General features: G+C 32.9%; 1 protein-coding gene across 1 annotated transcript; it reads right to left on the minus strand.

Annotated features, from left to right (window-relative positions):
- Positions 1-356: 356 nt before the first annotated feature.
- Positions 357-6419, minus strand: LOC113402819 (all trans-polyprenyl-diphosphate synthase PDSS2-like). Its single transcript, XM_064217929.1, has 5 exons — positions 6400-6419; positions 3246-3429; positions 2652-2952; positions 1832-1987; positions 357-922 (listed from the first exon to the last, which is right to left on the minus strand). The coding sequence occupies exons 1-5, from the start codon at positions 6417-6419 to the stop codon at positions 366-368; spliced, it is 1218 nt and encodes a 405-aa protein (XP_064073999.1). The 3' UTR covers positions 357-365.
- Positions 6420-13293: the final 6874 nt, after the last annotated feature.

Genomic DNA, 13293 nt, shown 5'->3' on the forward strand with positions numbered 1-13293 from the left:
TAAGCAAATGTTGTGTTGAATAAATAGTATGAAACGTTAAATCTTGTTTTATTTGACATCAAAACTTTAAAATTAATGTACCACGCAAAACGTAGTTGACATCGCGCCTACTTTAATTTCCCGCGCATTTCCGTTGCGTCATTATAGAGTCAGAAATGAAATTTTAATTTATTACCTCATCATTTCATCGTAACTGACACCGCAGTGATTATTTTCATCAATTAATATTTTACTCATCGAATTAATTATCACGAAATAAATTCGCTTTATTTATTTTTTTTCAAAATGTAAAAATATCAAACAGTATATTAGTAAAATATATATTATGTTATAAGAATTATAATTCATGACAATGAATAAATGCACTATTCTATGTACTGAAGTGTTTCATCATGGATTGTCAACGCCATCTTTTGTATCGCATTTCGTGCATCATCGACTGGAAACCTATCACTTATCTTCAAGATGGCCGCCATTTCATCTTCTAATAATAACGTCAAATATTCCAAAGATCTCGTTGCTCTTACCGCGTAATACAATTGTTTATATTCGATGGGTCTTTTTTCTAACTTTGCCTCCAAAATGTAGCTATACACAGTGGGATATTCCCAAATCGCTAAAATTACAGGAGCCCCGACTAAGGAATACGAATACGGATGTGTGAAGAAATCTCGTACGTCAAGATAAAGTTGCCAAATTATCGCCAAGTGACCGCCAAGAATATAACCGTCCCGTTCCATTTGCTCTCCTCGACGAGCCAGTTTCATAGCACCTTGGCAACCTTTGCCAAGAAGACTGCCCGATGTAAGCATTGTGCGTAAGAGCCATTCATCTTTCCCCCGTCCAAGATAATCATTCGAACCAAGTTTGCCAAGATTGTCTTCACTTTCCCATTGATAACGAACATTTAAATCGTTGCTCGCTGTCAAAGATAAAGTATTTACATAAGAAACGCATCACAAAAGAGTGACGTTCGCCATACATATTTAAAAATAAAAATATGTAGCACGATCAAGTTAAAAATACATGTAAATATTAAATGCTTTTTAATAACAGTACTACCTAATAATTTTGTAGTGTTTTAATTATAACGTTGTGCAATAAATGTAATACGCATAATATAAGGAAGCTGGTGTGATCAACGTAACTATTTAATTAGTTTTGGTTATACGATACAATTTTACGTCACACCTTGCAATCGGTATGCCCCATCGAAAGATAAAGAACTATGAAGTTCAATAGTCATGTTTATATTATGTAAGCTCTTCCGTATACTACGTGATAGGTGATTGTGATGACGTAATAGAAACCATCACAAATTGACACTCTAATGTAACCTAGATTCTTAATAGAAACAGATTATAGTAAAACAAGAAGTACATCATATCCAAATTTAGACAGGATTTTAATAATAATACTTATTAAAAACATATTATTAATATAAACATTCAATATATTTTTTTAATATGTATTAGCTACCTACCCAAATGTTTACCCGAAAATTGCGATTAAAAAATCGGGCAAGTATCGTTTAGTTTTTATTCGCTATATTATATAATTTAGGCTTACAATAAAATGTATGTCATGCTCGATGTTAAAGGAAAACATCTTTAGAAAACATGATGGATAGAGCTGAACAACACGTTTACCCATAAAACAGCGTGGTGCAGTATGTACCTAGCCTACTCTTCTACATGAAAAGGGGCCTTTTCCCAAAAATATGATATGTTTAAATATTGGTTTATGAGTTTATTTACAGATATTTGATACTAAATTTGTAAGTTATATTGAATATGTTGCAACATATATCAATCAATAACATACTGGTCACCTTTAGGTTTACTCGGCAAGGGATTATTTTCATCATCGCGCTCTCCCAAGAAGTCGCCTTCAACAAGGTCCCGAAGACCAGTCGATATCAACTCCGTTACCTCTGCATTACGTAGTCCACCCAAACCCTTTAGACACATCGCTAGAAGGTAATCCCCTAAAAATATATTGAACGCTTGCTTTGTAAATTATTAAAAACTTTTATACTACGATTTTATTTGTTTGAAAAAACGAATCTACATTTATTTTACTACTTTTAACAGCAGCGCCGGCAAAATTCTAGTATGAGAAAATAAGATTTCATGCCATTATCGAAAATTATTTTCTTATTGTGTATTTAATGCGTTATGCAATATTTCGATAATACGGTGGAGTTGTTACAGTTCCAAGGGGCGGCGTTATTATCAAATCAGGCACTGAATAAAGACCACTTTCTATTCAGGGTATGCATTGGACTGCCGTGGTGGATCCAATAGCAGAGGAGGCACAATAGCAATATTTAGCCCCTGCAATAATGAATTAAAATCTACGTATAGCCTTTTCCAAACGAACAAGGAATAAAGATAAACAAACCTTTGATTTACGTAGGTAGGTGTGCCACGCGATTTGCTAATAGCTTAGCTATATTGGGCACTACTAAAAATACTTGACAAATACATCTTTTTTTATCACACAACACGATGTATACATATAAGTAGGTAAAGGAATACCTTTAGGTAAAGGTATTCCCTTACCAACTTATGTGCACTTTAATTTTACTTCCAAAGTTTCGATATCCATATCAACTGGGCCATTTTACATATAGTTTCAAAAACACTAACCCGTCAAAAGAACAATTTTATTTCCATACAAGAGATCCTTGTATTTATCACCATGTTTCTCTTTCTCTTTCAAATTAGCCATCGTCTTGTGAATCATGTGACCCGTTCTTTTCATCTCTACGATCTCCGCTAATGCCCTCTGTGTGTGGAGAACTCCTGAAGTATGCTGATCCATCATATTGTGTGGTAAGTCGGCCGCTTTTGATACCAGAAGAATAATCAATCCGACGGATTGGAGATTGCTTTTGGAACCAATTAAAAGATTTTTTGCAGATTTCAGAAGTGGATGATTTGTTCCGACCTGTGGAAATGAAACTCGTACTAATAGCACCGTGTACCAAGGACTATTCTTTACTACTATAGATTTTCGATTTAATTCATACAAAGATGGATTTTAAACTAACTCCAATTTATCAAATTAATTAATTATCTTCGATATTTCCACTAACGATACATAGAAAGGGAAAAAATAGGCGAAAAAGCATAAAGTACACGAACAATTTAAATATGTGAATTAAAAATTAATGTCAACTTCAAAATACGTTTTACAAAAATAGTGATCACGTCGGTCACCTTTGTATTAACAGAACTTACTAATTTCCTGAGATGTATCGCTGTATTAGCAATCTCATCATTTAATAACCATCTCAAATTGAGGAATGACGTAGGATACCCCACAATCTGTTCCGCCTCTGTGACAACATTCCGCCAGTCCAGCTCTTCTCGTTGACCGGCGCTGACATCACTCCAACTTGAGAACACCCTTAATGAAACATTACTGAACGATTTTTAATGTATGAAATATAATATTGGAAAACATCACATACATTACTCTGTTCCCAATGTAAGTAGCTAAAGCACTTGTGTTTTAATAAATCCGAAGTAACGACGGTACCACAAAACCCCAGACCCAAGACAACATGGAAAACTAATGAACTTTTTCTACATCGACTCGGCCGAGAATCGAAGCCGGGACCTCAGAGTGGCGTACCCATGAAAACCGGTGAACACAATACTCGACCCCGTGGTCGAGGTCGTCATATAATATAATCTATATACAATCCAATGGAAACCTGAAAATATGTGGTCGTGGACAATATTGGTAGAACATACAATATTGGTAGGTGGACGGGGAAATAGGCCACCTAATGGCAAGTGGTCATCAATGCCGGCGCAATTAGAAATATAAATCATTCCAAAATTAAAAAAATTAAAAAAAACTTGGCACCCCAACCAAACCGGAACACAACAATAAGTATTACTGTTTAGCGGAAGAATATCTGGTACCTATCCACTGGCAACTGTCATACTTCTAATATTATTTGACGGTTAAACTAAATGACGTTTCGATTAAACACAATCAAAAATATATTAGAATTATTAATATATATAAACTCTTAAACACGCTTTTGAATATTATTTACAATATAAATTAAACTAAAAATTACCGGTAATAAAATCGGTAACAAATTCAGTAATTGCTTTTTTCCATCAATTACATATAGATATGTTATATATCATAATGAGATATGTTATAAGGATAATAATTGTTTTCTTTTGGATTTGTTACGTGTACGACATATTAAAAAAATGCTAAATATAAACAGTTAATAATGGTGTACATAATTTACCTTTTAAATGTGTTTCTTAATGAGATTTTATCGTTAAAAAAGGACGAAAGTTTATTCGACAGCATTGATACAGTTTTATTCCCAAAACTCCAAATAAGATCAGGTATTCTTTTTTTTAATGTCAAATATTATTTTGTACATAAATATATTTAAAAGTGTCAAAGAAAATACAGAACAATAATATTATGACAGAAGAATGAAATGTACATATATGCACTTAAAACCTCCTTTCTAAAAACAAATACTTAATTCTCACAGAATATTACTTGTGCCTCAAAATGTAAAAAGAAAAATGTATAGTGAATTTTTGTTTTCTGAATTTATGATTTATATAGGTCGGGGGTGACATTTTACAAATTTAATTCCTAAAAGGAAAAAAATCACAATAGGTAATACTGTGGTTTCGCTTACGCACCAGCGATTATCAGACGTATTTAAGTGACTTCCGCTGACATTTGAATATTTAAATAATTATACTCGTAATATGTTTGTCTCATCATTAAAATTGTTTTACGGTCAACGATTTGTGTTCGGGCGTTCATAAAACGTAAAGGTCAACGTTGTTAGAAAATAAATTTCTTATAACGACCTTTATTATTTGTTTGGTACAGCGAACTTTGTGAGCTTTATCTTTGTATGCGATCGCAATATTTTTACAGCTTGGCAGACTGTTAAGTGGTCCGCCTGGTGATAAGTGGTCACCACTGCCCGTAGACTATGACATTGTAAGAAATATTAACCACCGGTTACATCGACAATCCGCCACTAAGATGTTACGTCCGTTGTGCCTTTGTTTCACTGGCTCACTCCCCCTACAAACCGAAACCTCACCAAAAGTCCAAGACTTAACCCGGCCTTTTTGCACCCCCTGCACTCTTGATTAAGACTGGCATTGCAGACGGATAGACATACATAATTAGTCATATTTCAATATTATTGTAAAAGTAAAATATCAAATTACGGGCTTATAGTAACAGCTATTAATAACAGCAGTTAAAAATACATCCATAGTTTATACATTTTGATTTCATAATCATCTTCGCTTAAACCATAGATTGTAACAAAATAAGGCGCGTATCTTTTTTTTTCATTCGAGTCGGCGGGGTTGCTGCAATTAAAAACGCACATGCTATCATTAGCCGAGCGGTTAAACGCTGGCGTTTATAATTATAACGAAATAACACGTGTAGCAAAGAAAATGGAGATAGTGGGGTTGATTCGAAAATTTAATTTTATAATTATGGACAGGATTCAATGGATGGAATTGGATTTAATCTTCGTTCTGATCTTTGAGATGGATTTGTTTTTTGTAACCCAACTTGTAATGTTTTGTTTTTAGAGCTCGTAACTTTATATTAGATAATTTAAAGCACTGGATTATAGTTTTTAGCACTCTTTTTAAATTTTTCATTTAACTCCGTATACAATATTTGAATTCGCAAAAAAATATTAAAAAAAAAAACTTTTATATTCACTAAATTGATTGTTTCAATCAATAACTTTCAACAGGGAAGTCATGTTTTATAACAAAAAAAATAGACAACATTGTACTCTAACTAGCTCTGCGTATGTTTCGAATCAATCTTCGTAAAATAGAAAATGTTTAATGGTAAAACATTTTTTTTGGCAAAAGTACTTAACTACTAACATTTTTGCTGGTTCTTACCTGTGGAAGAACCGGCAGTAACTTTATATTAGTCCTCACGATACTATACTTACCTACCTACTATATTTTTATTTTAGATTTTTCATGGTAATTTAAATCTAATATAGGTATTTTTAATCTAATATAGAAACTATTAGACAATTATAAATTATTCATGCGTGTAAATAATTGATACTTCTAAAAAAAAAACTCAATGCTTGTACGTAAGCGATTATACCTAGTCACAATAATGTTAAAATAAAGTTTACGATGATATTAAAATAACAACTACTGGACTTTTATACAAGACCAATCGATAATGCGATATTAATTTATATCAATTCCGCAACAGTAGCACCCATGTTTCAATAAAACACATTATTTATTAAGGAAATAAAATATCGATCGATCGAGAAATATTGTTTATCTGTGCTCGTATAACATGGCGTCCGTGGTGGTCAGCTGATGGCACCATGTGGAGCTCTCAGGCATGTTGCGTTGTAACTTTTAACTTTACGACTCATAAGTTTTAACCATATGTTTTGTATTTTCCATTATCTAGTACTTATAATAGTAATTCTCTTATCTTTTCTATCAGATACATACCAGATAGTTTCAAATATATTATAGATATAAACTGCAAAGGCCCAGTGGTTAAAATAAAACATTTGAGAACGAAACTCTTAACCTATGATTGCGAGTTTAGATCCAGGCAAGCACCACTGAATTTTCATGCTTAATTTGTGTTTAAAATTCATCTCGTGCATAATGATGAAGGAAACTATTGCGTGCGGAATGAAAATCTGCCATGCCATGCCATCAAATACACGCGATCATAGGTACTGCTACTGCAGCGTCATGAAATAAGCTCCAAACCTTCTCCTTAAAAGGAGAAGTCGGCCTAGTCTGTGAGACATTAAATTACTTTTTTATATTATAGATTATAGCTCAACAAATTGAATCCACTACATAAAATTATAAGCATTTTATCGCTAAAAAGTAAAACTTCTTATTTATTTCCTTTCCAATTTGAGTGAGCATAGAGCCAGTATAATAAAATAACACAAAACATCTGTAAAAAGTTTTTGCATAAATTAATACAATACATTAGTACGAGATTTCAGTAAGGGTCACACTGAATATTCATATTAATAAAAAAATCTGCGAAGAAAAAAATAATAACGTATCCTTTGTTTAAGATTCGGTAGTGCAGAACAAGTGATATATTAATTTATTTGAAATATTAGGTAGTTATTTAAAACAGCAAACTAATATTAGTTAATTTTGTACATAATGCGTCAGCCATCACTCACACGTCGTACGCGGCACATAATTTAAAAACCAAAATGAGATAGTAGATTTACGACACCGGTAGGCGCTCCGCCCCGCCCTCAAATTATATTGGCATTTTTACCAAACACGTAATCGCTGGTTTCGCACTGGACGAAAGGACATTAAGTCTTTACATAGCCAGGGGGTTAGTGTTACGAGAGTAAAAAATATATTTACAAATTATCGTAGCTTATTGACCGCCATGTTTATGGAGGATGTGGAATTTCAGGGTGGGCTGGTTTTTTCGTAGATATGTGGCATATTTATGTATGTATTCGTTTTGTTAGTTATTTACTGACAATGATTCGAAGAAGTTTCTTTTATTGTACACGGAAAAAGCTTAAATTAATTACGTATAAAATAAATAGCACAAATCCTTAAATGTCTGAATGACGTTGAAACACACAGTACAGCTCAAAAACTGCAACAACTGTCCTTTATAAATCGTTTTTTTTTTTTTTCGTTTTGACAGAAGAGTTCACTACCTTGTTGTACTGTGATCACTTTGAGTTATTGTCTTATTAAATTACTAATTACACTATATACCTACCTACTCATTATTATCAGACTGAATCCTCTGGCGTAGACCTTGCTGTAACTAATCAAATATAATGCGATTCCGACGTACATAATTTTACTATTTTACTAATTGTTATATTCCTAAAACTTGTCTGCCTCTGTTTACCAATACCTTGGTAGCAAAAAAACAGTCTTAAAAAAATGTTCTTTGGAAATCTTCATGGAAATTGATATATGTTTACCTAAAATTATCAGTAATGATTATGGAACACCAGTACTAACAATTAGTTGTATAACGAATGTATTTTAGTGAACAGAATTCGCAGCTCTTAACTGAACATCATGGCTCAAAATCTGGACACGCACATTTCACTGTGTTTAACATGCACCTCGTGTTCGACGGTGAGCAAAACGTGAAGAGGAGGACGAAGGATATATATTTTGCCCACCAGTCAGATATTTACATTGTTATTTTAATAGTATCTGATTAATCAACATCTAATTAGTTATTTACATAAGAATTATCAACATTAACAGTCCTTAAATATATACAAATATGAATTAAAAATAGTTACTGTAGGTATAAATCATGACCGCGTTGAACGGTGGCAAGAATGTTAGCAACATTTGAGTATTATTTTTGAATATTTGTATTTTGTGTGATTTGTAATACTTTAAAGTTACACTTTAAATAAAAGTCTATGCTTTACTATAAAGTATGCTACAATCCAATCTATCGTACGCACATTTCACCGCAGTTAGCCAATACACGATGTCAAGTCCTAAAAGGCTGATCGGACGTTCATCGCTTCGACGCAATCCGCATAGTTCAGTATTTTAGCATTCTATTCCGAACGTTCCCACGCTAGAGATCACTTGAATCTTTATTAGACGCTCAGGTGACTGGCTCTGGCCTAGAAAGATAAGTCTTGTTTCTAGTGATGTTTGCATTTATTACCACAATAGCAATCTCACACGACTTCGCTTACATAATGGATAAGTTTTTTTAATTTATATAGAGGTAATTGATTACAAATATAAATATATGAACTAGGTTAATATCTTACGTTACCAATACGCTGATAGCTTACACAGACACCACACATACTTTGCCGGCGAAAATTCGGTCACCAGCATGCGAAATTTTTTCGATGATAGTCATGACATTCAACAAGCCTCCTAAGCCAGTGTGTTTTAGCAGGAGACACTGTTAAGATGTTCTGTTGCTTCTGTACCCTGTCCCGTAGCATTGTCAAGGCTAGTAGACCCTGCTATATAAGCAATTCAGAAAAGGTGAGCGTTAGGTAGGTTAGGTAGGTTAGGTAGGTTAAGCGATTTTTGTTACTTTTATCCTAAGTATATGCGAGTGCTGTGTAAACACATAACTGGCACGCGCTTTAGATATATTAACATTATGAGTTAATTTTTAGATGATTTCTATAAACATATATTTGTGTGTTTTGTTTATAAACAAATAAATAAATAACTGTTCTACATCAAAAATAGCTGAAAACGCTTGGAAATTGCTCTTTAAATAAACCGTTTTTCAGGCTTCTTCCTACCATAAAACTTCTGATACTGAACCTTGCATAGTTTTTTGCAATTTATCTCCAACTCACACGTCTCAGGAATACAATAAGGATCTACATATACCTATACAACAATCAGATTGAAAGACAAATATAAAAATAAAAATTGTTAATTTTTAGGCAAGGTAGTTGAAATTCTTGGCTCTACTATAATATGTATGTATTATAAATATAAACCTTTCTCTTAAATCTCTATGTTTATTGATGAAAACAGCATTAAAATCCGTTGCGTAGTGTAAAATATTTACTTGGTGGTAGGGCTTTGTGCAAGCCCGTCTGGGTAGGTACCACCCACTCATCAGATATTCTACCGCCAAATAACTCTACTCTGTATTGTTATGTTCCGGTTAGAAGGTTGAGTGAGCCAGTGTAATCACAGGCACAAGGGACATAACATCTTAGTTCCCAATGTTGGTGGCGCATAGGTGATATAAGGAACGGTTAATATTTCTTACAGCGCCTTTGTCTATGGGCGCTGGTGACCACTTACCATAAGGTGGCCCATATACTCGTCAAAAAAAAAAACTAAGCGTACAGACGGCGGGAAGCGACATTGTTTCATACAATATAGATAATTATAGAATAAACTATTACAATCCAAATAATTTTAATCATATCTTCAATATACACAAACATATTGATCGTTACAGTTTTATTATATACAAATAACATTTACAAATCTGCGGTTCCAGCGTAATATCGTTAGAATGTCGTAATTGTGAAGATTATTAAGATAAAGGTTGTAAAGATTTGTGATTTCTATGTTGTTACGACGGACTAGCACTTATTTTATTAGTATTACTTAGGTATATAGCGAGACTAATTGAATACATTTTAGTATGTATGTTATACTGCTGTTTTAACGGCCCCGTTGGTCTAGTGATTAGCTTATAAGGCTGCTGATCTCTTGAACCCGGTTTCGAATTATTATTTTATTTTTATATTATTTCGAAAGTTATTTTTGTAGCTGTCTGAAGTTAGGAAGTTAGTCAGACAAATTAATTCTAAGCCTCCTAGATCTATATTGATCACGTTGGATTGCTATCTCATTGTACTTGGAGCTGTTAAACCAGCTCGGTAATCATTTCGTTCAAAAAGTAAAGTAATTCATATGACAAAATTATGTTTTTCGTATAAAAAAAGTTTGTCTAGCAAACCTGACCACCTCATGATAAGTGGTGACCAGCGCCCATTATATTGGCACTGTAAAAAATATTAACCTTGGGAACTATGATGTTTCGCACCTCTAGTTACACTGGCTACACAACAGCACTAAATATTGGCTGCTTGGTGTTGGTTTGATGAGCGGGTGGTACCTATTAGGCTTTCCCAAAGCACTACCACGAAGTTAATCTTGGTTACTTTATGTCTTACGGTATTTAGCTTTCGGGTAACGCTGCAGATATTGAAAATGTTTTCAATCTGCATAAAAGAGTTGTGCAGTTATAAACTTGGAGCTTGAAACTCGCTTCGGGATATTTTAATAAGGTGAATATATTTAAATTTGATTCACAGTATATTTACAACAATATTATGTATATTTACAATAACATATTTAGATCTTTTTGAAAGAAACGGTGACAATCATCGTATAGACACGACGAGGAAAGGTAAACTAATAACACCTAGTTTCCGACTTCGCAAAGTTAATACATGATGGATGTTATGTAATATGGATAAGATGTAATCCTGGAGCACGATATTCGTTTCTATTATAAGATTCCACAGTTATTTTTAACTTGGCCTATTAAAAAAATTAAAGCGTATGTCAAAAAACAGTTATTATTAAATTGTCTTGTTAAAAAATTTAAAGTTTATGTCAAAAAAACATTGATAAATAAGGCATATTACATATTACCTACAAGAATTTATGAAAGATAAAAAAGCGCGGACTTAGCATCTGTTGATAAATTTAAATGTACTTTACTGACATGCTCTGTAATTCAATTGGTGGAGAAGAGTAACTATTGTGTTTCTAGCCGGTTCTTCTCGGTAGAATCTACTTTCCGACCCGGTGGTAGCTTTACATTAAATTCTACACTGTAACATGACGATTCAAACGAGCATCCTTGAATAAAGAATATTTAGATTTTGGATCATGTGAAGTACGTCAGGATAAACATGCAAACGTACAGACGACGTCTCTTCAAATTTCATATATCAAATCGATACATTGACATTTCATCATCAAACAGTTACAAATAATTATACAGACGTACAAAACAGTACACAATAGATATTTTTTAATTGAAAATATTCTAAAAGGTCGCATTTTAAACTACGCTCACCGTACATCGGCTCATTTATTAATGAAGTAAATAAGTTATCACGCCATCAAAGGTTGTTGCTCACAAGGTGAGCGTATTTGAAAGGCGCAAATAGTTCCCGGCGACGTTTTAATTGGCGGTAAAATGGTCGCCTAAGTCTTGTTCAATTATTTCGTATCAGTAACAGATCTCGCTTGGATTTAGCCGAAATATTTAAATTGAACGTTTTAGTATTTCGAAAAATTATATGGACAGTTTTTATTTTATTTTATGCAGATTCAAATTTCATTGGTAGCTACTGTCGCGTCCAAAAATAATGTGATTAAAAAAGTTATTGACCTATATATATATTTTTTAAAGTTAATATTTTATCTATATATTCTTATAATCTGTATGTTCTATATTTAAAGATTAAGAGTTTGTATAGACGAATGCGATTATCTCAGGAACTACTAGTCCGAATTGAGTAAGGGCTTTTGCCGTAGATAGTCCGTTTATTGAAGAAGTTTAATACGCTATAAAATTCCACTCTACGACGGTAAGGAGGAAAGTAGTAAACATAAACTATTACCAATATATAATAGGTACCTACTTTACGAAACAGGCAGTATAATCCAAATTTAACGCGAGTGAAATCACGAAGCCTGTCGGTAATAATATAAAAAAATATATAAGAAAATATACCTATATATATATATTTTTATATATTTTTATTATTTTATTTTTTATATATTTTTATTATTTTATTTTTTATATTTTTATATATTTTTAATATATATTTTTTTAATTAAATTAACAGAGATTATTGCTGATTGTGTTTAAAGTAGCTTTCTCCTTTTAATTACTAGCGAGGTGGAATATATTAAATGCAGACGAAGCCACTATATATAGCAAGTATAAACCTAGGCACCACATTACCTTAATGTAATTCATTAAACAAAAACTTTCACGGAATACTGTGAAACATTCATTTAAATATCGCATGCCCTAACCATTTGAATCAAAGCGGTTGATTCTTACAGACAATACAGAAAACCGGTAAATAGAGCAAAAATGACGCTCGTCGTGGAATCGCCATCAGCGGCGACATTTAAATGTGCGGCGGCGCTTTTACGTCCGCCATTTGCATCCGAGATCGCGTCGATCGGCCATCTTGTTCTTTTTTTTTCCGCCAATGCGTTGCTACTTAAAGTACTGAGTACACTTGGTGATAACTCTAATACTACTTCAAACATTTTTTTTATACAAACAAAGATGTATTGAACATTACATAAAATACTTGTCAAAGGAATCGGTGTAGTCAATAATAATTCATGACTCCAATAATATAAAACTTTTTTAGAAAAGCAAAAGAAAACATTTACACGTTAAAACTCAAATTATATAAAAAAAAATCGATGCAAAGAAGAATCACTAAAATGGTACTTTTAGTTAATGAGGTTTACTAACGTAACTTCAAACGTAATTTTCAAAAACAATCTTTTTAGCGTGTCTTGCTTTCTAACGAAGATAGTGTGATTATAATTCATCTCGTGTTCGGCGGCGTAGGTATATATTATATATCCGCACGTACTGATTCTGCGTTTTGGTATAAGTTCCGTACATGCTCTCAGCGGCGAACTATGGAACATAAACATATCGTTACATACTTTATTGAAA

The sequence above is a fragment of the Vanessa tameamea genome, chromosome 19 (genome assembly GCF_037043105.1).
Source record: "Vanessa tameamea isolate UH-Manoa-2023 chromosome 19, ilVanTame1 primary haplotype, whole genome shotgun sequence".
NCBI lineage: Eukaryota > Metazoa > Arthropoda > Insecta > Lepidoptera > Nymphalidae > Vanessa > Vanessa tameamea.

Excerpts from the sequence above, each read along its gene's own strand:
- LOC113402819 (XM_064217929.1), bottom strand. The coding sequence starts at position 6,419 with ATGCCTGAGAGCTCCACATG. Across the intron at positions 3,430-6,399 it reads ATGCCTGAGAGCTCCACATG|TAATGTTTCATTAAGGGTGT; the intron begins GTGCCATCAGCT and ends AAAATCGTTCAG. Across the intron at positions 1,988-2,651 it reads TAAAATTGTTCTTTTGACGG|GGGATTACCTTCTAGCGATG; the intron begins GTTAGTGTTTTT and ends ATATATTTTTAG.